This window comes from Australozyma saopauloensis, chromosome 2, assembly GCF_035610405.1.
Source record: "Australozyma saopauloensis chromosome 2, complete sequence".
In the NCBI taxonomy this organism is placed as follows: domain Eukaryota; kingdom Fungi; phylum Ascomycota; class Pichiomycetes; order Serinales; family Metschnikowiaceae; genus Australozyma; species Australozyma saopauloensis.
Window position 1 is genome coordinate 1,723,314 of NC_086132.1, and position 23,118 is coordinate 1,746,431.

Consider the following 23,118-nt stretch of genomic DNA (forward strand, 5'->3'; position numbering starts at 1 on the left):
CAAGAAATTGTGGCCCTTTCTAAAGAGAAGACGCTGAGAAATAATACAATTAACTTTGCTAGTAGTTCATTAAGGAGACTTTCGCTAGGTAAAATGCTCACTCACCAGATCGTGTCCATCTAATCTTACACACTTTGTCTACAATTTTAAAATGCAACAACAACGAGATAAGCACTTTTCCTCAATACCAGATGCATCACCAATAGTGTGTGCACCATATTACTCGTATCTGATGTCTTTCCTGATATGTATTGTAGCCGTAAGATCTGGCATCACAATATCCTAGTAATTTGTTGACGCTCGACATCAATGATTAAAAAAGTGGGATAATTCAATTTAACTCTTTTATTTTTCTTTTAAATTTTCGATGCGACGTGATAGTTGTGGATTCATTTTGCTACAGCAAAGATAACTCAGAGCACGGCTGATATAACTGTCAAGGTCCGTCAGTTTAAACATAGCGGGACCTTGAAGTGCATTAACCCTGTGACGTAGGATGGGACGCAGCCACGCGCTTTGCTAGCAAGGGCTCCTATGAAGAGCGACCTTACTAATCATAGTTAACAAATGAGATGAGCCAGCATTTGAAACTAGGAGAAAGAAAGGAAATATTTTCGCCGGAAAGGAAATTCAAAATAATGTATGGCAACTTATTTAGAAAAGAGTTTTGTACCGTCAATATCCAGCTCCGGACAGTGTAAAACATTACCGACCGGTAATGCACAACTCCCCAACAGAGTATCAGTCATACCAGATTTCTTGATCTTACCCTGCACGACACCGTTTTGGGTCAGTGCATCGATGTCATTAATAAATAAAGACGGGTGGCAAACAAACCCGTATGGATTTGAGTATCATCGTCATCCTTTCAACAAACTTTGATTTATCTTCGGATCGGAATTCACATTAGTCGAAATGCCCGTGAAACCTAATCTCGTATGGAGTTATATGCAGGTGAAAGGCAATGGAATCGGCATGAGGATTAAGCAGCCGATGTTGTCTGCAGTGCCATCTCTTTTAGTTTCTATGACACGGAGAGGCTGAAAATTTCCAAGAACAAAACGATATTGCCCTGGAATTAAGAAACCAATTTTGGGATTCAGACGTTTGGCTCCATTTTTCCAGATTTCTCACCTGAGTTTTACAAAATTCTGGATTTTCTCGTTGTCGTTATCTTCAAAAACGTGAAGTAAGCGGTTGCCTTTGACTCGGCTCGGCAAACATCTTCGGATTTAGATCAGATGGCATATATAAGAGTCCACTTTCCCCCACGATTACATTTTTGCCATCGGTATCATTATCACCAGATTCAGTAAACGATGGAAACTCATAATTCTTCTGATCAATCTTCAAACATAAACATGAAGTACGAACTAGATGCCAATTCTGAAGACCAGGAGCACAACAAAGTCGAACAATTCACGGGCCAAGATCTCGAGAGTCAAGTCGACATCAATGACACTCAAGGGTCTTTGGCTTCTGAATGTGTCTCAAGAGCCATGAGTAGGAGAATGGCAGGAGTTGAAGATCTTTACAGAGAGGCTTCGAACAGTAAGGAGCCTATGCCAAAAATGGGAGGAGGTAAAGATTATCCACCAATGCTTCCTGATAGGGATCCTTATGCTGTTGGGTATGATGGTCCTGATGATCCCCAATTTCCTCACAATTGGTCACTTACAAAGAAGTTTATCACCAGCGGATCCGTTGCTCTCTGTGCCCTCGCGGCATCGATGGGCTCAGCAATGTTCTCTCAAGGTTCCATGGAGATGATGAAAGAGTATCACGTTGGTTCTGTTGTGGCTGCTTTGGGAACCTCTCTTTTTGTGTTCGGCTTTGCCGCAGGCCCAGTTATTTGGGGACCACTTTCTGAATTGTATGGTAGAAAGACTGTTCTCTTGCCCTCGGTTTTCATATATATCTGCTTCTCATTTGCTGTTGGTGCAGCCAAAGATATTCAAACCATCATGATTTGCAGATTCTTTGCAGGATTCTCTGGAGCCGCTGCCTTGGTCGTCGCTCCAGCTGCTATGTCTGACATTTTTGCGCCTGCTGTCAGAGGTAAAGCCATCACTGTCTTTGCAATGGCCGTCTTCGGTGGACCTATGCTTGCTCCGATTTTGGGTGGTTTCATTGCCAAAAACCCAGGTTTGGGCTGGAGATGGACCTCATACTTCTCGGGATTGATTGGTGCAGTTGCACTCATTGCTGTGACATTCTTCATGGATGAAACTCACAATGGTCTTATTTTGGTTCGTAAGGCTGAGATTTTGAGAAGAAGAACTGGAAACTGGGGTATTCATGCTCCACATGAGGAGGTGTCTTTATCGATTAGAGAAATCGCTGAGAAGAATATCACTAGACCAATTGTCATGTTGGTGCAAGAACCCATCTTGCTTCTCGTGTCTTTGTACAATGCATTCATCTATGGCTTGCTTTACTTGTTTTTGACTGCTGTTCCATTGATTTTCGCCGGCGAATACCACTTTAGACAAGGTATCTCGGAGCTTCCATATCTTTCAATGCTTATCGGTGTCTTTATCGGAGGTGGACTTAGTGTTTACTTGGAAAGAAGATTTGTCAAAACCATGAAGAAGAACAATGGAAAAGTTGTTCCTGAGGAGAGATTAATTCCAATGATGTTTGGTGCTGTATCATACACTATCGGTTTGTTCTGGCTCGGCTGGACTGGTGCCTATGCTAAACATGTTCACTGGATTGTCCCAACTATCGGTGCTGCTCCAATTGGAATGGGTCTCATTCTTCTCTTTTTGCCATCACTTAATTACATCATTGATTGTTATTTGTTCTTTGCTGCCTCTGCGTTGGCTGGAAACACCTTCTTGAGATCAGCATTTGGTGCAGCTTTCCCACTTTTCGCTAAACAGATGTTCACCAATATGGGTATTCAATGGGCTAGTACCTTATTGGGCTGTCTCTCGTTGATTATGGTTCCTGTTCCATTTTTGTTTTACAAGTACGGTAAAACCATTAGAGCCAAATCAAAGTTTGCTTTCTAAGCACATTGAAGGCAGCTTACACATATCATCATAGATCATATCTTGCGTCATATTTTTTGGCAGCTTGAAATTTCATAATTTAATAGCAAAGTTTTTTAATAAATCAGTATTGATTGCATTATCATAACCGCCAGTGCTCTACTAAACCCATGGTACCAAAACCCTTCCGTTGTTCGAAGTCATTGTCGATCAAAAATAAATAAAAATACCCATTAGCCCTTTTCTAATTAAGGTTTTCATTTATTGCTTTAATAGACAAATTATTCTTAGTGGTGTGCTTTCTCTTTATCGCGATTACCTCCGCGTTATTCCAATACGCGTACTATTGATTAGACTACACTAATCCTCAGCAATGGACTATAATAACTACGGAGACGGAGGCTTTTCGCATGACGCAGGATACTCTGAGGGAGCAGATGGCGCTTCGCAACGCCAGCAAACAAGATCTTCCTTGACTCCTGTCACAATTAGACAGATCAATGAGGCGTCCCAAAATGTTCCAGATGGAGAGTTCTCCATCAACAATGTTTCATTAAACATGGTTTCATTCGTTGGTATTCTCAGAAAGGTTGAGAATCAAACTAGTGCGGTTGTTGTCACTATAGAAGACGGGACTGGGTCTGTTGAGGTCAAAAGGTGGATTGATGAGAAGATGGCCTCTGCTGCAGAAGAGACTGAGGCGTTGCTAGCATTGGAAGGCAATTATGTTTACGTTACTGGTTCATTGAAAGAATTTAATCAGAAGAAGGCCATTCAACAGGCCAAAATTGTTGCTATCACTGACCACAATGAAGTTATTTACCACATGCTATACGCGATTTCAAATCACCTAGAAGCCCAGGGTTTACTCAAAGTTGGCTCCATTAAGTCTGAGGGCAATGGGCTTTTCGTGGGTGGCGAATCTGGTGGCTCCGGTGGTCCTGGCTTGGATTTGCAAGATAAAATCATGGGAATCATTACTTCAAATTCTCTGGCTATGCCCGAAGGTGTTCCTGTAGCTTGGATTAGTAGTTCTTTGGGAGCATCTGTTGAGTCAATTCAAGAAAAGTGTCAGTACTTGGCAGAACAGGGCAAAATTTATCAAGGCTACGATGAAGGTGCATACTTATGTATTTGAATACGTTGCACGAAAAAGGGTGGTATTTAATGTGAATCTTGGAATTGGAATTGTTTCTTAGCGTTTTTTGTAGTTCATTTATCCTGAAGAGTGTCTTCCAGAGTGATGGCGGTAGGATGATCTCCAAAATACAAGTTGTAGATGTATTTATCCTCAACATAATCGTCATTTGTCGCCTGTCCGTTTGAAGGGCCATAGCTCATGGCTTCAGACTCTGCAGCGAGCAACGCGTTCCCTGACGAAAGAAGATCTTCGCTGTTACCCTGTATTCCCAAAGTACGGTGGTCCAAGTTCTTTGCTGCATTAGCACTAGCTGCAAGGTATTCCAATCGTTTTTTTGTCCCTAGTGCAACAATGTTATCCTCTATGGTGTTCTGCACCGAGAACATCCATACAGTTGTTACTTTTGTTTGTCCAATTCTATGAATCCGTGAGATGGCCTGGAGCTCCGTTGGCGTATTGATCAAGGGTTCACAAAGGAAAATGTGGGTAGCATTAACAAGATTTAATCCGCTTGCCTGGATTTGCGAATTCAATAGAAAACAGGTGATTCCGTTCTCTTTCTTTTTAAATTGTTCGGCGGGGCTTGGCGCTTTTGATTTCCTGTTTGTTGAATTCGGTTTGGCAACAATGTAAGAAATCAGTGCTTGATCAAATGCATACGAGAGAATAAAAAGCAAGTCCTGCCACTGGCTAAATACAACAATTTGAACATCGGGTTCGACACTTCTTAAGTATAGAACCTGTTTCACTATCAAATCAACCTTGGATCCATAGGCATTTTCTAGTTTCATTTTGTGAATCTTCTTCAAGGTGTTCGGATCAAGATTTTTGTATACCATTTGCACCTCAGACAGCGTTCCGTTTTCAACATGCAGATTGGCGACTTTGTGTGCCGTGAGGTCAGCTTTACGAACACTGAAGTTATAGACCAAGTCTTTTTCGATGTAAGTTTTGCACATTGGACAATTGGGCGCACGAGAGATCCATTCTCCAAGACATGCTTTGCAAAATCTGTGTCCGCAGGGTGTGAGAGATCCTACTATTATATCCCCAGTACAAATCAGACACAGGTGTTGTACTTCCTGTGTATTCAGATCCGTTCTGGTATTGTCTTTCGCAGTGTTGAGCTTTTTATCTTGCTCCACAAGTGTTCCCAAGTAGTTGAGACGAGAGGCCAACCTCATCAGCATTTTCTGGCAATCCTTTAGCTGGGTGACACGAAAATGCAAATGTTTTGTTAATTTATCAACATCGATTTCATTTACATCGTATGGATAGGCGGTATTTTCGACAGTGTCGGAAATTTGTTGTAGTTGCTTGAAATATTCAACTTTAGAATTGAAAACAAGATTGAAATTTGTGTTGAGTTGTTTCATCACCATCTTCTGTAAACTTTTGTCGTTTTCTGCGATATTGTTTAATCGAGTTGAGATCTCTTGAAGTATAGGAATGGCTCCGTACGATGCGTCTAGGGGCACGTACTTAAGCGATCTTAGTATTTCCTCCACAGTATACTCACTCTCGGGATTCAAATTCGCACGTTGTTTCTGTAAAGATCTGAGGTATTTTTGATCATTGATTTGATGGTCTTCGTGAATAGTAGCCGAACTTTTCTTTCCAACGGCAACGGTTCGACTATGAGATTCTGAGAAAGCATTTTCTCGATCCATAAGGGTTTGAGAAAGAGTAAGAAGCAATATGGCTGCTTTGTCTTGATTCTCAATAGATTTTTCGTATTCATCACCATCTGGTGTGCCATCTTTTGACAATAAAGGGCATATAAGCAAATCCCGAAGATTGTTCAAACATTCACTTATGAACTTCGCTTGTTCATTGAGTTTATGTGATAGTTTGACGTACCTTTCTACGATCTCCTTGACAGTATTCTTCCAAATTAATTCCCGGAGATCATCTGCTTCGATGAGAGGGTAGCTCAAAAGTAATTGCCTTGAAGATTTTTGGAATATTGTATGCCCATCATTTATCATATTCTTCAGGTTGATTTCTTTAACGTTGCCTAGACGTTTCATCGAGGCGGTTTCAAAATCTCTCAAAGGTTGTGATAGTATCTCGTTTCTGGTACTCTCGGCGCTTGAATAATAAAAGCTTTCGAGATGCTTATGATTAGATGTATTTGGTACAGTTTGGTTTTCTTCCTCGCTCTTTACAATCTCTGTAGAGCCATTTAATTGAATAGACAGTGGCCGACTGGAGAGGTGTATACGGGACAAAATTCCTGGCATTTCATTGACAAACGGAATCTCCACCCGATGGATTTTGATTTTCTCTTGATATTCCTCATCGTAAAGTTGAAAGTGAGCTGAAGCTAGCAAAAAGAAGCACTTGTGCTCTATCACCTTCCAGGTTCTAAGTTTAATTTTGCTAACGTTGATCTGATCTTTGAGATTCTTTAACTTGGTTTGAAGCAAGCTGAGTTGAGCCTCGATTGCCTCGGTATTATCATCATTAGTATCGATGACTTCACTCTTCAAATGTGAGACCTCCAAACAATTGTTTTCGGTTTTAATTGGCTGTGATTCTTCATCAGACTCAGACTCATTTTCATCAGCAGAGGCCACTGTAGTGTCGGACTCCTTTATGTTTGATTGTCTCATGGCCGATAATTCTCCTCCCAATTTCGCAGCCTTACCTCGTGTACTAGCTATTTGATCCAAAAGGCTCTCAGTGTAATAGGAGACATCCTTGAGAAGAAAATCCAATATCTCGATGACTTTTTCAGGATACAAAGCCTTCTCGAGACTTTGGCAAATCTGCAACATGTAATTAATGACTTCCTTTTCGTACTCAATCATGTCATCTTTTACTTTCAAGACAACATCGGCTAGGACAGCTTCTAGAGTCTTTAGTTGTGAAGCCTTGGAAAAATTGAGTTTTCCCTTTTGCTTTCCTTTTCCCAGAACGCTTGTATCAAGCTTTCCGACTTGAGAATTTGCGCAAAACTGTCTAATCCTGAGAAGCCAAGATCGTAAGTGCCTACAGTTGGCAGCGGATAGCTGTAGATCTTTTGGTAATTCGTCTGCTCGCAAATTAATGGGGTATAATGCATCATTGAGAATATCTTTGTATGTGTCTAGCTCAAGATCAGAAAATGGCAATGATAGAAGCACTCGGTCTTGGGCAGGTAAGTTTATGTCATTGTGGACCATTGCCTTGGTGTGTCTCAAAGCAATCGTTTTCCACAATTGTATGAAATCTCGATTGTCCCCCTCATCATCAAGCTTTTTGTAGCACGAAACACCTGTACTGTAATTGAAGGGAGCAACCTTCAAAAATTCTAGAACAAACACCAGGCGAGATGGAGTTCCAGAAACACCCCAAGAGTGAACTCTGGGTATCATCGAGGCTGTTTTAAACGCGCGGCCAGCTCCAGCTACCATTTGTACCTCGTCCAATACTACTCTCCACCATTGGCACATCATGAGGGGCGAATCATATGACATAGTATGAGGCACTGAGCCCGGAAATTCTCTTCTAGCCTGAGACGATAAGTCTGCAAGATTGGCTTTATCATACTTCTTATTATTGAACATGATTTGTTCTACCTCTTCAGCAACAGGGACTTCAAATTGAGCTTGAAATACAGAAACGTCTGTATTCTCATCTTTTCTCTCTTCAGTCTCGTTGTGCCTTCTCTTTCGACTTCCTCTAGTTGAAGCTCTTTGCGATGAATACTCTGCAAAATTTAACTCACGCGACATGACAGTATAGTTCATGAGCACTATATCGTATCTTTGGAGGAATTCAGCGATATATTTTGGGATATTTTTTAATTCTGGGTAGCGATTAACGCCCTTGTATATTGTGACCAGAAGATGTGGACAAATCTGGCATAATTCAGAATACCATTGTCCAATGATCGATTCCGGAGCCGCAATAAGTGTTGTCTTTGCTTTTTTCAATGATCTGATATCACCTTCCTCGTTGATTTGAAAAGGAATAGTACTTCCGATCTGTGTCTCCGATCGTTGATGATACATCACAAGAGAAGCTATTTCCACAGTTTTTCCAAGACCCATTTCTTCGCAAAGGTATCCACATCCTCCTAGTTCATCTTGATTTTGGGTCTTGTGCAACTCCAAAAGACAATCAACCATGTCCTGCTCTTCCATGATATTGCCTGTGTAGCTATTGTGCCAACTGACAATCGAGTTAAACACCACTCGCTTCCATCCGAAGCAAAGCTTATCAAGTGTCAGAGAAATTGTTGTTTCTAATTTGTCTGAATTCGACATTTGATAAGATCGAAGCAAGTCGTATTGGTCGCTGTTGACCAATGGGATCTCAACAACGTCCATAGTTCTTTCTTCAATCTGTGTGTGTTCTCTATTGAGTAGCCAATTGACCGTTTTTTGTTGAAACGGATATAACTTCATTGTTAGGTATGGATGCGATAAGTTTGTGGGCACCGGAAGATACTTGGTATGCTCTGCCATAGCTTGGTAGAATAAGTGGAGGTCTCGCGTACGATTTCTATCGATTTCATCTACCTTATCACCAGGAGATGGAAGCATTGCCATCAGGGGTTCGAGAATTTCGTTAACCAAAGACACAACGTCATAGGAGAAGTATTGGAAGAGTGAAACCTGCAAATCTACGCCAAATGTTAATTGAGATGAAACTAGTTGTTCCTCTGTATTGAGCGTTAGCTTCCATGTCAATTGGGTTAATTCTACATTTTTACACCTCTGGACCTTTTGAGTGATGAATTGCAATTGCCTCTCAAACGCGTCGGAAATATCCCCAGGACTGGTACTAAATGACAAGAGAAGTTTCCGTTTGAATTTTGCAATATTTTTTGAGAAAATTTGAGCTAATGGATTTCTTGGGGTAGGCGCCTTTATCTCGAACTTATCCGTCAGAAATTGTAGCTCACCACTATCGGTGTATTCGAAGCCCAATCCCGCATATTGATGTAACACGTTTCTATCTAAGGTAACAGGTGAAGTCATCGATGACACGAAATTTCTCCGAATCAAGGGAAATGCCTTTGCCTCCAGACGCGTAGTTTCTGATCTGCTTTTTTGTGGTGTGCTTTGTAATAAGCGAGCATACTGCAAAATATTCTCTAAATCGAACTCTAGCGCTTCGGCTGGTAACAACAGGGAGGGTTCATCCAACATAGTTTGTTAGAAAGGCGTCCTTTGCCCTAGATCTGTTAGCCAAGGGCCAAGACTGAAATATCTAATCAGCAGGCACGTGACCCAACTGTTATCGGTGTTAAGATGACAAAGCACTGCCAAGGTATGCAGAAATAATTGAATCGTAGTTAAATAAATGAAACAATTATACATTTATACATTTATACATTTAGTATTTTCTATTGAAAATTAAGTCAAGCAACTGAATCTGAAGATATACCTCACACCAGAAAGTCATGTCATAATCAGTGATGTTTTAGTCTATAAGATAACAGCCCAACCTTTCTCATATTTGAGGCGCCAAAAGACGAGTTCACTCAGGTACATGTAGAGTAGGCCCAAGAAGCAAATTGGCTCTAGATACGAAGGGCCCAAAGATGACGGGCTAACGGGAATAATAATTTGGAACTGAAAAATTTGTAGGAACGTATCAACCTTGCAAACGGAAGGCTGGAACCATCTATGCAACAACAGCCTTATTCTTCCGTCTTCCCAAAATAGACGCGCCTCCTAGGTTGAGAGCAAAACTGGGATCATTATTGATATCACTCACTGTGGTATTAGCAACGGGTAACAGGTCTGACTCCTCACTTTCCTCCAAAACTGCTTCAGGCACACCGTTGAGTCCTTTTTGTAAAGCAGCTTCCTCGCCGATTCTATGAACCGCAGCAGAGATGTCAAAGGCTTCACGAAGCGCCAGGGCAGCTGGGGAGTACAAGGCCTCGTTTTGGTACGCAGCAAATCTTGCTGGATGGGTAGCCTTGTCTCTCTTTGCTTGCTCCACGACCGCAGAGGTTGGCTTCTTAGCTTTACTAAGCCAAGGATCGTTCAAAAGATCATTGATTGTATATCTTTTCTTTGGGTCTACTGTCAAGAGACGAGTAACACAATATTTTGCTTCATCTGAGATTTCATCCCACCATGGGGCCAAAAATGTGTACTTTCCGCGAGCAACTTTTTCAGTTAAAGTCTCGATCCTCTCATCATAGAATGGTGGGAAACCACACAAAAGAGTATACAAGACGCAACCAATTGCCCACATATCAACTTCTTTAGAGTATCTTTCATCACGAACAATTTCTGGAGCGGTGTAACCCACAGTGCCACAAGGTGTCTTCGTATTGTGCTCCCAAATCTGTTTTGACAAGCCAAAGTCAGCCAACTTAACTACTCCAATTGTACCACCTCCAATTCCTGGGACAAACTCGCCCTCATCCTTCTTAGTCTTTGGATCATCCGAGCGACGAAGTTTAGAGAATGGGTTGAGGGATGGTCTGAAAGCAATTGGCTGGAACAACAAGTTCTCGGGCTTAATGTCTCGATGTACAACACCAACTTCTTCATGTAAATAGCGAACAGCCTCTGCAACTTGATAGATAATATGACGACTCAAGTCTTCGCTGAGATATGTAAAGTTCACGATAGCAGCAAATATTTCTCCACCAACCGCTAACTCTTGGACAATGTAGTAGTATGAATCGCTTTCGATCACTTCGGCGAAACGAACAATATTTGGGTGTTTGAGTTGGCGCATGATAGTGACCTCTTTCAAGACGGCCTGCTTCTGAGAACGGTCCATTTGAAACTTGCGAAGCACTTTAATTGCAACCAATTTATTAGAAATCAAATGACGAGCCTTGTACACAACAGAGAAAGCACCCTCGCCCATCTTCTCGAGCACCTCATAATTCTCCAAGCCTGGGTACTTACTGGCACTTGAACGGCCCTGTCTCTCTTCGTTGCAAATCTGCGTTGCCACTTCCTCGTAGCGAGTCAGGGTTCCCTGTCCATGATGTGCTTGCTGATCAGTAGGTTGGTTGGCATTTTGGGAGTGATCATGGTGGTGATGATGATGGTCGTGGTTATCTGACCGATGATGACGGGAAGATTTTTCATGATTGTGTTTCTGGTGCTGCTCTGCGTGCTGTTGGTGTTGCTGGTGGTGGTGGTGGTGCTCTTGTTGTCCATCGTGATGAGTGTGGCGGTTGTGGTGATGAGAGCTGGCAGTGGAATCGGATTGTTCCAGTTTGATCAAGTCTATTTCCATCGCCTGAGAGCCATTGTCATTCTTGCCGTAGATCTTGTTGGCGTGGTGAGCACTCGAATTGTTGGAGGATTGCGTGCTCAAGTCATTATTATCCTTCAAATCTCTGGCGGTGCGCCCGTGTCTGATCAAGTTCTTGAAATTCGAAAACATGGTGTGGAGTTCACGGAGGAGGAAATCAGAATGAGTGCAAGCAATGAATGCTCTTCAACTTCCGGCAACACACGGGGTAAGGGTGCAAAAATGCGTCAAAGAGAATCTCAATGGAGCAGAAATCTGACAAAAGCAAGGGACCTTTATCGGATTCGAGACGATGACGATCGGACAATTGTCAAGGAAAAAAATATCACAGGGGTAAGTCAGACTAACAATTCCGCTGTTCTTAAGAAAAAATAGTGTTCGTGTCGGATCGACTGTAATGAGCAGGGTCGAGGATTATAAAGCTTATTAAATGGTAGACACAGCTGCAGTCAGACAGATAGCACTTGTGGGACGCCTGAGTGTGCAGACAGCACGGAAACTGTAGACGATGTGCAGCGCTAGAGGTTCCCGCAGGACTGCCAGCAGACTCTGGCTAGACAACTTTGACAGCTCTGGCGGGGACTGATGAAGGGGAGTTTTTCAGTCTTATTAAAAGGAGAATTTGCAAGTTTTTTGCTCAAAAAACCACTCCAAAATTCAACTTTTTACCGACGTCGTGTTCAATTACGATTGACAGCGACGGATTATGTTCTGGCTACATGTACAATTCCGTTCGCAGTTCTGGCTGCACTCCTGCTGATAGCAGCCACGACTAGGCAGCAAAGCACCTATGCAGCACGGGCTGCTAATGGCTGCGAAGCAAGTTCAGGTGGAAACACAGTGATACCCATGGACGGGGAACATGCGGTGTGAAAGAGTCATGATGTGCCACCTCTTAGTTCCGTTCCAAATATAGTCGGTTGTTAAGACATTTCTCCAACTGTCATTGTGACGGCGTGTCTCTGATGTATAGGTTTGTAGACTGCAGAAGTCTCATTTACGGGTCGAGGGGAACCATAGTCATTCGTTGCAGTTTGGCCTACGTCAAAGGGAGTTTTGGACCACGCCAAGTTGTGCCGGTTCAAAGAAATAATAATTTCTTTTCCCATTTTGTGGAGTACGAATAGATGTGTCACCTCTTTATGTGGCGACTTGGTGAAAAAATCTTCGGGCTTGTTTGTCACTATGACCCAATAATGTGATAGAACCCAACTTGAATGCCCAGTCTTTGAAGATTCTCTCACTCCCAAAGGAGATTTGACGGTTTTTTTTTTTTGTTTTAAAAATTCTTTTTGTGTGCACTTTAGCTTCATTGACTCTGCCAGCCCTCGAACTAGACCTAGCGGTATGGCCTGTCAATGACGAAGAGAGTCCAAATTTGGCCCAAAATAGAACTATGGGGAAGTTACATCCAGGCTTCTTCCAAGCAAATTCCCAATCCGTACAACATGGCGAAAGGTAACAATTCCCTTCTAAAATAAGAATTGGAACAGCACATTGATACTTTCGGATACTCATTATTTTGCAATTACGGCTTAAGTCTCTGCAATTTGACTCAAGCACCGTTTTGACGATACTGTTGCTTAGCCAACTGATGCGGCCAGGGCTGTTGTGCAGCAATAATCACAGAAGACGCAAGAACGGACTTCCGGTACCAAAAAAAAGATGAAAATCAATTAGCAAATCAGATTTTCATCACGATCTTCTCGTTTCGTTCAGATGTGCTCGAATATTGTTTTTTAACCGGTGCAGGTTGCGGCTCAATTAATGTGTAGTCTTCCAACTGTTTGCAGGGGGCCATTCACGAAGCCAATGAGTTCAACGAGTGGTGAAAGAGAAATACCCCGAATTATTGGAGGACATAATCGGAGACTCTGTAGCATTATTTTCAATCTTCGCCGGAGCCAGTGTGAAAGACATATCAATAAAGCGAGGTGAACCTATCCAAGGAGTAGACTTCTATGAATGATAATCGCAAATCTCACCCGCTTTTACTACATGGCATACTTACCGATGTCCCCGTCTAAAAGTAATCTTTCTTTACGACCCACATAGTGAATATTGAATGAATCCTATATAGACCATTTCAGGTGTGTCCGAAGTCATGCCTAAATGTGATTGATTTTAGTTTTTGTCACTTTATTTTCGAAAATTCATGGAGTCGATGCAATCAATTATTCCTTTTATTGCAGGTAAGACACTGTTCATGTGAAGCTGGTTCACATCTCCTATATGCGTCGGACGCCTGCAGGGGACGTGGTGGTATCTAATCGAATGCAGCTATTATCAACCACTCAGCAAATTCAGCAATTGCACTTCTTCCACGCTTCTTGCAACCACTCATTCACGAAACTTAAACTCGTGTTAATCCACTTCAGTCATGTCTGTACCTGCTATTGTTTTCACCGACTGGGACGGAACTGTTACCCTCCAAGACTCTAACGATTACTTGACAGAAAACCTTGGGTTTGGTCGTCCTCGCAGATTAGAGATCAACGACGAAATTTTGAACGGCGAGAAGAGTTTTAAAGATGGATTCTCAGAGATGTTGAGGTCCATTCCTACCCCATTCCCTGAATGTATTGACTATCTCTTGAAACACGTCAACTTGGACCCCGGTTTCAAGGAGTTTTACACCTGGTGCAAATCCAAGAATATCCCAGTGATTGTTGTTAGCAGTGGAATGACCCCAATTATTCGCGCCTTGCTTGCCAATCTCGTTGGTGAGGATGTCGTTGAGGACATCGAGATCATCTCTAACTCTGTTAACATTGACGAGGAGACTGGCAAATGGGAAATTGTGTACAAGGACCCAGACACTGGATTTGGTCACGATAAAAGCAAGTCAATTCGTGAATACTTGTCTAAAAAGGGCTACACGGCTGAGAATATGCCCGCATTATTCTACTGTGGTGACGGTGTTTCTGACTTGTCAGCTGCCAAGGAGACTGACTTGTTGTTCGCCAAGCACGGACGTGATTTGATCACTTACTGCAAGAGAGAAAACATTCCTTACACCGAATTCGAGGATTTTGCTGACATCTTCAGCAAGACAAAAAGCATTATTGAGGATGGAAAGCAAATTGCCGATTACATCGAGAATTGACTTGGTGAATACAGTTTAACAGCAACATTCTATAGAGTAGAAAATATGAACAAAATTGATTATGAAATTGTAGCGGACCACTTTGTTCCAACAGTGCGATCTTCTTATTTGTCACATTCTCATGCAAATCATCATTAGGCGCTGTGCGTGGGTTTTTGCAACCATGCCCAATACGGATGGCTTTTCAGCCCTGGTACTTGACCCTGTTTAAGCCAAACTAAAGAATTTCAACCCTTGGAATTGGTTGCGACCACTTCATTTTGTATGGCTATTTTAAATTTTGTGTGCATCTCCGTGTATTCGGATAACCTGTGTATACCCCGAAAGTCGTCTCACCATCTCGGAAGCTTAAGTTCAAGAACGATTTCATAGACACAAACACGGTCTGTTCTGCAATCTAAGTGCATAGGAATTTTGCTCAATTCCCTTTTTTTCGTTTTCTTGTACAGTCATAATGGTTCCATTCATCAACCAAGACCCCAAGGAGATCTTAGAGTTGATTCAAAGCCAGTATCCCCTACAAACAACAGATCATTACACTGCTATTCCATTGGACGGTACCAAGAAAAATGGATACTCGCCAATTTATAGAAACTCCAGAGCGGTAAAAGGTTTGGTTTCGGTTCCTCACCCTGCTGTTAGAACTGTCAAGGACATCTTCGACCTCACTACAAAGGTGTATCCAAAAAGTCCTTGTTTGGGAGTAAAACGGAAGGATGCGAAAGGTGACTATTTACCCTACAAATATGACACATATGAGGAAATTTCTCAAAAAGCTGTCAATTTTGGATCTGGACTCTTTTTCGTTCTCGAAAATAGTCCTTTCTTAACCAACAGTAGTTGCCATGCCAAGATCTCAAAGCACAAACGCGTCGTTGAGAAAAATGAAATGTCTTTTATATTGACATTGTATTCTCATAACACTCAAGAATGGTGCATTACAGATTTAGCGTGTGCGTTCAACTCCGTTACTACCACTTCTTTGTACGACACGTTGGGTCCAGAGTCATCAGAGTATATTTTGGCATTGACTGAGTCGCCAGTGATTGTGTGCACTAAAGAGAAAGTAAGTGGCCTCATTCAATCGAAGAAAGAGAATAAATCTTTGTCAAACCTCATTCTTATTGTAACAATGGAACCTCTCACACATGTTGACTCCGAGCTTGTTTCTCTCGCTGCGAAAGAAAACATTACTCTTCACAGCTTTGAGAAAGTCTCAGAACTTGGTGCATTGAGTCCAAATGACCCTGTTTCCCCGAGTCCTGAAACCGTTTACACCATTTCATTTACCTCTGGAACAACCCTGAAGCCCAAGGGTGTAGTGCTTACCCACGGAAATGCTGTATGTTCATCTGCTGCTCTTATGAGTATTCACAATGGTGTCAGACATGGGAGGAGCTACTGTTTCTTGCCCCTTGCACATATTTATTCGAGAATGATGCTAGCATTTTCTTACCTAATGACCTTCTCCGTGGCCATGCCAAGGTCTGCCTCGCCTCTTACTCTCATGGACGACGTGAAAGAAATTCAGCCAAATGACTTGGCGCTAGTCCCTCGTGTCTACACAAGACTCGAGAGTGCTATCAGAGTTGCGACTGTTGAGAACAAACAAAAGCCATTTATGGCAAAATTGTTCAAACATGCAATTGACAAGAAAATTCAACTCATGCTGGAGCGAGATGGCGCAACAGGCGCAAACTTGTTTTCCGATATGTTTGCTGGTCTTCTCCGTAAAAAAATGGGCTTCAATAACTTATTGGTTTTCGGAAGTGGATCAGCTCCTTTGGCACCTGATACCATCAAGTTTTTAAAGGCAGCATTAAACGTTGGTATCAATCAAGGTTATGGTTTGACAGAGTCTTTTGGCGGGATTTGTGGTTCCAGAGCTCTTGAAGCTAAGCCGGGTTCCTGTGGTCCAATTGCTGTCACCTGCGAGGCCAAATTGAAGGAGCTCCCTCTGATGAACTATTTCGTCGATGATGCTCAGGGACCAGCGGGCGAACTTATGCTTAGAGGGCCGCAAATTTTTCGGGAGTACTTCAAAAACCCAACGGAAACGGCAAAGGCCGTAGACGAAGATGGGTGGTTTAGCACGGGCGATGTCGCTCGGATCAATTCAGAGGGTCTCATTTTCATCATTGATCGTATTAAGAACTTTTTCAAATTATCGCAAGGAGAGTATATTACTCCAGAAAAGATTGAGAACGTTTACTTGTCCAGATTTCCACTTTTAACCCAATGCTTTGTTCATGGAGACTCATACCATTCTCACTTGGTTGGTGTGGTGGGAATCGAATATGAACGAGTTTTGCCTTGGTTACAATCAAGATTCAGGAAGTCGCCTCCGAACACTAGAAAATTCATCGAAATTATGAATCAGAGAGAAGTTAAGAAGTTGTTTTTGGAAGAAATGAATATTGCAACTAAAAGTGTGTTGCAAGGGTTTGAACGTCTCCATAATATCAAAATTGCTATTGAGCCCTTGAAAGCTGATAACGGGGTTCTTACTCCAACGATGAAATTGAAGCGTGAGATTGCGACTAGAGTCTTTGCTAAAGATATGCAAGTTCTCTACCAAGAAGGGTCTTTGATCCGAAACGTCAGCACAAAACTTTGATTCACAAGATACAAGTTTATAGAATTATCGAGTTGTATATTTTAGGGAGTGTTCACTTAAACATATTTGTATGGGTTCAATATACCATTTGGATCGTAATGGTTCTTAATGTCTTTGATCAATTTGATCTCGACGTCGCTCTTCGAGTAGCCGATATAGTTCTTCTTCTGGAAACCCAAGCCGTGCTCAGCAGAAATCGAACCCTGTTTTTCCTGAATCCATTCATAAACAAAAGGTTCCAAGGTCTTTTCAATGTTCTTGTTGTACTCGCGGACGCAAACATTTAAATGCAAATTTCCATCACCAAGATGACCGTATCCAATAGCACCGACAACGGGTTTGTCATTGGAATCAATGTCAACCAAGTTGGCTTCGTTCAATTTAGTCTCAGCTGCCTCAACGAGGCCGTACAAATCCTTCAAAGGAATGGAGACGTCGTACTTATACACACCACCGTCATGAGCAGAGGCCTCAGGGATAGACTCTCTCCAGGACCACAAGGACTGAGATTGGGCTTCATCTTGAGCAATGATACCATCGTCAACCAATCCCTCTTCCATGGCGTTAGCCAAGAATGTTTCAAGCTTCTCCATGTCGTGGTCTCTGTTCGAACCACTTGTCTCTATCAAAACATAAAATGGGTAGTCACCACTCTCAATTGGATGATCGGCCTTAAGATAACGACCAGTTAAGAGTTGCGACTTACCATCCATAAACTCGAAAGCAGAGAGGATCTCGGACAATTCTTTACGGGCACCAACAAAGACCTTTTGGACAGTCTCGTAAGAGGAAACAGCCAAGAACGCAACATTAGTAGAAGTTGGGCGAGAAGGACACAAGATAGAAACACCGGTAATCACACCAAGGGTACCCTCTGAACCGATAAGTAATTGCTTGAAGTCATATCCAGTGTTGTCCTTTCTTAAAGCATCAATAGATGAATAAATGGTACCATCTGGAAGAACAGCCTCAAGACCTAATACGGTACCGTGCAAAGAACCGTATCTCAAGAGTCTGAGGCCACCAGCATTAGTGGCGCAAACACCACCTACGTGACAGGACCCCTTAGCACCTAAGTCCAAAGGAAAGATGTAACCGTTTTCAGCCAAGAAGTTGTCTGCGTTTTCCAAAATGACACCAGCATCACACTTCAATATACCGCTGACGCTATCAAAAGAACGGATCTTGTTCATGTTTGACAATGACAAAATAATCTCATCAAACACAGGAATAGAACCTCCGACTAAACCTGTGTTACCACCTTGTGGGACTACTGCAAGCTTTTGTGCGTTACAATATTTCATGATCTCGGACACTTGTTCAGTAGTTTTTGGTTTCAAGACCAATTGAGATTGACCTTTATACTTTCTCATCCAATCTTCGTTGTAAAACTCAAGGTCTTGCTCATTGGAAATCATGTAGTTTCCGTCCTTCAATATATCACGAAAAAACAGAAGATCTTTCTCATCAAGCTTCTTGTATTTGCTATCTCTCTGGACTTTGTCGCTGTAGGTGTCTGCGGTAAGAGCTACAGCCTTGCCGGACGCATAGAATCGAGAAACAGCATTTGCTCTGAAGGGATTCAAAGCTTGGCAAGAGCCAAGACGAGCTGACAAAAGGATCTGTTTCTTAAACATATTGGCGTCAGAGCTTCAAGTAATCAATTTGAAAAGTCGTGCAGATAAACGATGAGACCCTGGGGATGCGTCAAATTGTATTGGTAGGAACTCACTAGAAAATATAGTGCGAAATTGGGTAAGCGACGGTATGAATTCGACTCATTAAAATCACTTATCTGAGATCAAGTGATGAGTCTAATGCTCTTTTATTAAGAGAATGTACATAATGCAAGTTTCATAACTCAGCAACAAATACTTTAGCTCATTCAAAGTTGGTCTGTGCCTATGTTGATGAATGGACCATTTGCATAAGTCTAAATAGCATCTTCCAACCTAAAAGCGATCTCGGTTGCGATAATTCTCAACTTCACCGTCCATCAATGAATTGCCCGTGTGCTTAATTTTGCAACCAGTCAGCTTTGCTATCAGAAAGTAGTTGTAAGCGCGCATTTGCATTGATCAATCAACTAGAAATCAATTATTTGTATCGGAAAGAAGTGATATTGCACGCTCTTAGATCGAACAAAGCTAAGTTGTGTGCCGAAAGACGTCAAGCCTAGAGATCTGGAGAGCTAAGTAGTCTCTTAATTTAAAGTTGTAGATATAAGGACCTTTTATGATTTGTTCTTCCATCTTCAGGTTTCAAGGGTTTTTGAATTTTTAATGAATTTTCTCAAATGGATTGAGTCCATGCTCAGTTTATCATTTCTCGTACTCTTAACCAGATTCGTGGACAATTGATAATTCTGGAGACAAAATAAAAATGGTCCCAAGCGATCGAACAATTGCACAATCAAGTATGAAAATTTCTGTACCTTCTACATTGTATCGAACATTTTTATTATAGTCAATTTGACGCCTTTGGCCCGCTTTTGTGATACATCTTGACTTTTTAGAATCATTCTGCACAATACTATCCTAAACGTTTATATGCAAACCTTGCATTTCCTTTTTGTATTCGCAGCCATATATTGACTCGCATACAACACTTGGTTCAAGAACATCAGTATGACCTTTTTGAAGATATTTGGGACTAAACTAATCATCACGGCTTCGGCCTTCTTGTTTTTGTTTCTTGCTCTGGACTCCTCTTCGATCGTTCCCTTCACAGTGAACGATCGATTCGGAGATGTTTATGAGACAAAGACACCACTTGAGATCGCCATGCTAATGGCCGGATGCTCAATTGGAGCAACAGGTACGTAAATTCTGGAGAAGATATTACATAAAAAATGCTAACGATGAAGCGAGCTGTGTTATGGCGGCATATTTTGCGAGGAATCTCGGTCCATTGTTTCTCATACGTGTGGTGAGTGTTATCTGGACTTTATGTTGCGTCGGGGTGATAATTTCGAATAGGGCTATACAAATCGTTCTTTGCAAAATCGGGAAAGGGATTGCCGTGGGAACAGTCAGTGTTTGCGCTCCGATGTACGTCTTTGAGATAATGTCCACTAAGAATCGTGCGTCAGCAATAGCAGGTTTAGCTTCCGGTGCAATATTTGGACAAGTAATTATCATGGCGCTTGGATTTATTTTACAGCAAAAATTCACACCATGGGCAAGCTTCCATTTTACTTGGATTGGCGAAGCATGTCTTGGTGTAGTCACCTTGTGTTCGGCATTATTATTGCCTGAACTGCCCTTGACTTCATGTCGCCGGGGACTGTGGAAGAAGGGAAAGAAGCTGTTGGAAAAATTGCTTCAAAATAACCAATACGATATGAATAAAAGCGGGACAACATTGCAATTACGCTTTACTGAAATGTGCTCATTACCTATAATCTGGGCAGTGACCAAAGCAGTGCTCATTCTAATCATCGCTCAGGTAGCTTTCTGGTCAATGAGTGGATTCTTTGCTGGATACGTGTCAGCACTTTGTGGTCTTCCCAATACTGAGGCGATGAGTATCGTGATCTCTCAGCATGTTTTGCTGTTGTTAGCCTCATTTTCACCGATCATTCTTTTGAAACCCGGTAGCCGAAAAGATTATCTTTTTGTCGGCTATTTTTTCCTAACAATTTGTTACGTTGTGATGACTATTTTGACAGGGTTCTATGACAATCCAGCCGTCCCCAGGATCAGGTTCGGCCCTGCATTTGTCATTAGAGATTCTCCTGCTGCAGGTTTTATAGCAGTAAGTGGAATTGTTGTATTGTTTACATCATGGTTTGTCCACTCGATTTCAATTTTATACTCTATGGAGTTACTTCCAGCACATTACAGGGTTCCAGGCTTTTCCATTGCCATGAGCTTTTCTTGGATGATTCGGGCTGTGATTGAGGCCCTTACCCAAATGATTTCTAGAATTGATCCACTCTTTGTTTTTGCAAGTCTTGCAATCATCTGTGCTGTCGGCGTAATCACGGTTTGCTTTGTTGGAGATCCAAAACACACTGTCTATGCCCCTGGAATCCCTTATCCGTACGATCAACTGCTAGCAAACAATTGCATTCCTTTTGTTGATATAGACCAGCTGGCTGAAGAGAATACCGAGAAAAACTCATCACTGGCAGTCAAAAAATCGGGATCTTTTAAAAGCATCAGCAGAAATTCATCCATGAAGAGAGTTCCGATTGGCGAGCATCACAAAAGCCAATCACTGATGCTTGGAACCCAAAGTTCAGGAGGAACACAGGTTTTCACAGCAGATTCGCAATTTCCCGAACGGAACTACGTCAGTGGCTCGAAACGAGATGAGTCGTTGAGGTCTGAGTGGCTGGGAAGTTTGATTGATGGTTAAGTTAGTTCAATGACAATTCGTCGCCGCAAGAGAAAGTAGTTAGTGAATAAGTAAATGTGAATGTAGGATTCGAAAGTGATTCATTGCTTCGGACCGTAAGGCTAATATGCAATGACTCACGGAAAACACAATTAGACGAATGGTCAAAACTTTCATTTGATCGTAGACAGCGAGGCGTTGAAAATTCTCACCAAGCATCGTCCCGAGGCCTGCGCTAAAAAGGTCAAAAGTAGTACTGGAGTATGATTGTCTATTTTTTTGTTTCAGAAAGTCGTAAACTATCAAATGAACAATTCAGTATATGTCTAAATCTCAGAGCCCCGATGGGGTTCCCACCATACCAACGGGTTACTATCACAAGTTTGTTCATAACACCGCGCTGACCCAAATGTTCGAGCAACCTCAGACCAGCACCGCTTTCACCGTTGTCCTTGAATCCCTGTTGTATATTGAGAAACTTTGGCTTATTGTCCGTGCTTTCCGGTGATAACTCGCCCACCCTCCAGGCCAAAATGTGAGGATGACTAGCATTTTTCGCGATACTCCTATGTTGAGCAAGGAATTGTTTTAGTATTCCTGGGATTTCTTCAGGAGAAGAAAGAGGAACGTTACGGGCTTGAAATCTCGATTTACGATCAATTATGACCTGTGATTCATGCCATTCAGTGATGGTTGAGTACCTTCTGAATAATCGTAGAGTCATCATTAAATTAGGCTGTACAACTTCAATTACGAATTCGTTGAATTGATACCAAGCACCATGTGGTTCATGGTAATGGTACTAGTAGTTCACTTTTTCAAAGGTTCGGAGTGGAGATTGAGCATTCTGCACTCTGACCACTAGAAAGAAAGATGCGTTGTTGAAGATACAATCAGGGAAAGAGAAAAAAAAAGAAGATTATCTTGTCAATTTGAAATTTAAATGAAAGACCATTACAATCGTATCTGCTTCCTTCGAAATTTGTACTCCAGTAGATTTCCAGTTTGACCTCCGCACGACTGGAGAAATTTCATCTTGTAAGTCTGAACTTAGATCATCCAACAACGCCATGATCTACTTGAAGTCACTTTTAAACGTCGTCGATAACTCTGGCGCTCAAATAGTGGAATGTATTAAGGTTCTTCGTCATGGTCCACGTTCGTGTGCTCATGTGGGAGATCAGATCACTGTCGTTGTGAAACAAGCCAAGCCTATCTCTGCTGAACTTACGGGTTCAGCTCTCACCAACAGAGTTAAGAGACGAGATATCTGCCGTGCTATTGTGGTTCGTACCAAAGCTCCATTCAGAAGACCAGACGGTACTGTTGTGCGTTTTGATGATAATGCCTGTGTCTTGATCAATAAAAACGGAGACCCATTGGGAACTAGAGTGTCTTCCGTTGTAGCCAGAGAATTGAAACAAAAGGAGTTCAACAAAATTGTCTCCTTGGCACCCAAAGTGTTTTAGACAATGTCGTAAAATCTTTACTTCTGCTCAACAATAAGGAAACTCTGGGAACCTACCTGGTCAAGGTAGATGCATGTACATATATCAAATTGAACAAATTTACACTGAACTTTCTCATAAACATAGAATTTGTATCTCATGAGATCTTCTATTGTAAGAAGTGACCACAACGAGGTCCTCTACACTGATGCTCAAAGACACTAAGAATCAGCATCAAATATGAA

General features: G+C 41.9%; 10 protein-coding genes across 10 annotated transcripts; 6 read left to right on the forward strand and 4 right to left on the reverse strand.

Annotated features, from left to right (window-relative positions):
* Nucleotides 1-1,319: 1,319 nt before the first annotated feature.
* PUMCH_001981 (uncharacterized protein) lies at nt 1,320-3,017 on the forward strand (the record flags this gene model as incomplete). Its single annotated transcript, XM_063021011.1, has 1 exon — nt 1,320-3,017. The coding sequence occupies one exon, from the start codon at nt 1,320-1,322 to the stop codon at nt 3,015-3,017; it is 1,698 nt and encodes a 565-aa protein (XP_062877081.1).
* Nucleotides 3,018-3,369: 352 nt separating this feature from the next.
* PUMCH_001982 (uncharacterized protein) lies at nt 3,370-4,134 on the forward strand (the record flags this gene model as incomplete). Its single annotated transcript, XM_063021012.1, has 1 exon — nt 3,370-4,134. One exon carries the CDS (start codon nt 3,370-3,372, stop codon nt 4,132-4,134), a length of 765 nt encoding a protein of 254 aa, XP_062877082.1.
* Nucleotides 4,135-4,208: 74 nt separating this feature from the next.
* PUMCH_001983 (uncharacterized protein) lies at nt 4,209-9,278 on the reverse strand (the record flags this gene model as incomplete). Its single annotated transcript, XM_063021013.1, has 1 exon — nt 4,209-9,278. One exon carries the CDS (start codon nt 9,276-9,278, stop codon nt 4,209-4,211), a length of 5,070 nt encoding a protein of 1,689 aa, XP_062877083.1.
* A 478-nt stretch (nt 9,279-9,756) lies between these two features.
* PUMCH_001984 (uncharacterized protein) lies at nt 9,757-11,493 on the reverse strand (the record flags this gene model as incomplete). The annotated part of the gene is made up of 1 exon (XM_063021014.1): nt 9,757-11,493. The coding sequence occupies one exon, from the start codon at nt 11,491-11,493 to the stop codon at nt 9,757-9,759; it is 1,737 nt and encodes a 578-aa protein (XP_062877084.1).
* Nucleotides 11,494-13,741: 2,248 nt separating this feature from the next.
* On the forward strand, nt 13,742-14,467 carry PUMCH_001985 (uncharacterized protein; the record flags this gene model as incomplete). Its single annotated transcript, XM_063021015.1, has 1 exon — nt 13,742-14,467. One exon carries the CDS (start codon nt 13,742-13,744, stop codon nt 14,465-14,467), a length of 726 nt encoding a protein of 241 aa, XP_062877085.1.
* Nucleotides 14,468-14,921: 454 nt separating this feature from the next.
* On the forward strand, nt 14,922-17,084 carry PUMCH_001986 (uncharacterized protein; the record flags this gene model as incomplete). The annotated part of the gene is made up of 1 exon (XM_063021016.1): nt 14,922-17,084. The coding sequence occupies one exon, from the start codon at nt 14,922-14,924 to the stop codon at nt 17,082-17,084; it is 2,163 nt and encodes a 720-aa protein (XP_062877086.1).
* A 56-nt stretch (nt 17,085-17,140) lies between these two features.
* On the reverse strand, nt 17,141-18,721 carry PUMCH_001987 (uncharacterized protein; the record flags this gene model as incomplete). Its single annotated transcript, XM_063021017.1, has 1 exon — nt 17,141-18,721. The coding sequence occupies one exon, from the start codon at nt 18,719-18,721 to the stop codon at nt 17,141-17,143; it is 1,581 nt and encodes a 526-aa protein (XP_062877087.1).
* A 1,240-nt stretch (nt 18,722-19,961) lies between these two features.
* On the forward strand, nt 19,962-21,446 carry PUMCH_001988 (uncharacterized protein; the record flags this gene model as incomplete). Its single annotated transcript, XM_063021018.1, has 1 exon — nt 19,962-21,446. One exon carries the CDS (start codon nt 19,962-19,964, stop codon nt 21,444-21,446), a length of 1,485 nt encoding a protein of 494 aa, XP_062877088.1.
* A 250-nt stretch (nt 21,447-21,696) lies between these two features.
* PUMCH_001989 (uncharacterized protein) lies at nt 21,697-22,152 on the reverse strand (the record flags this gene model as incomplete). The annotated part of the gene is made up of 1 exon (XM_063021019.1): nt 21,697-22,152. The coding sequence occupies one exon, from the start codon at nt 22,150-22,152 to the stop codon at nt 21,697-21,699; it is 456 nt and encodes a 151-aa protein (XP_062877089.1).
* Nucleotides 22,153-22,495: 343 nt separating this feature from the next.
* PUMCH_001990 (uncharacterized protein) lies at nt 22,496-22,894 on the forward strand (the record flags this gene model as incomplete). Its single annotated transcript, XM_063021020.1, has 1 exon — nt 22,496-22,894. The coding sequence occupies one exon, from the start codon at nt 22,496-22,498 to the stop codon at nt 22,892-22,894; it is 399 nt and encodes a 132-aa protein (XP_062877090.1).
* Nucleotides 22,895-23,118: the final 224 nt, after the last annotated feature.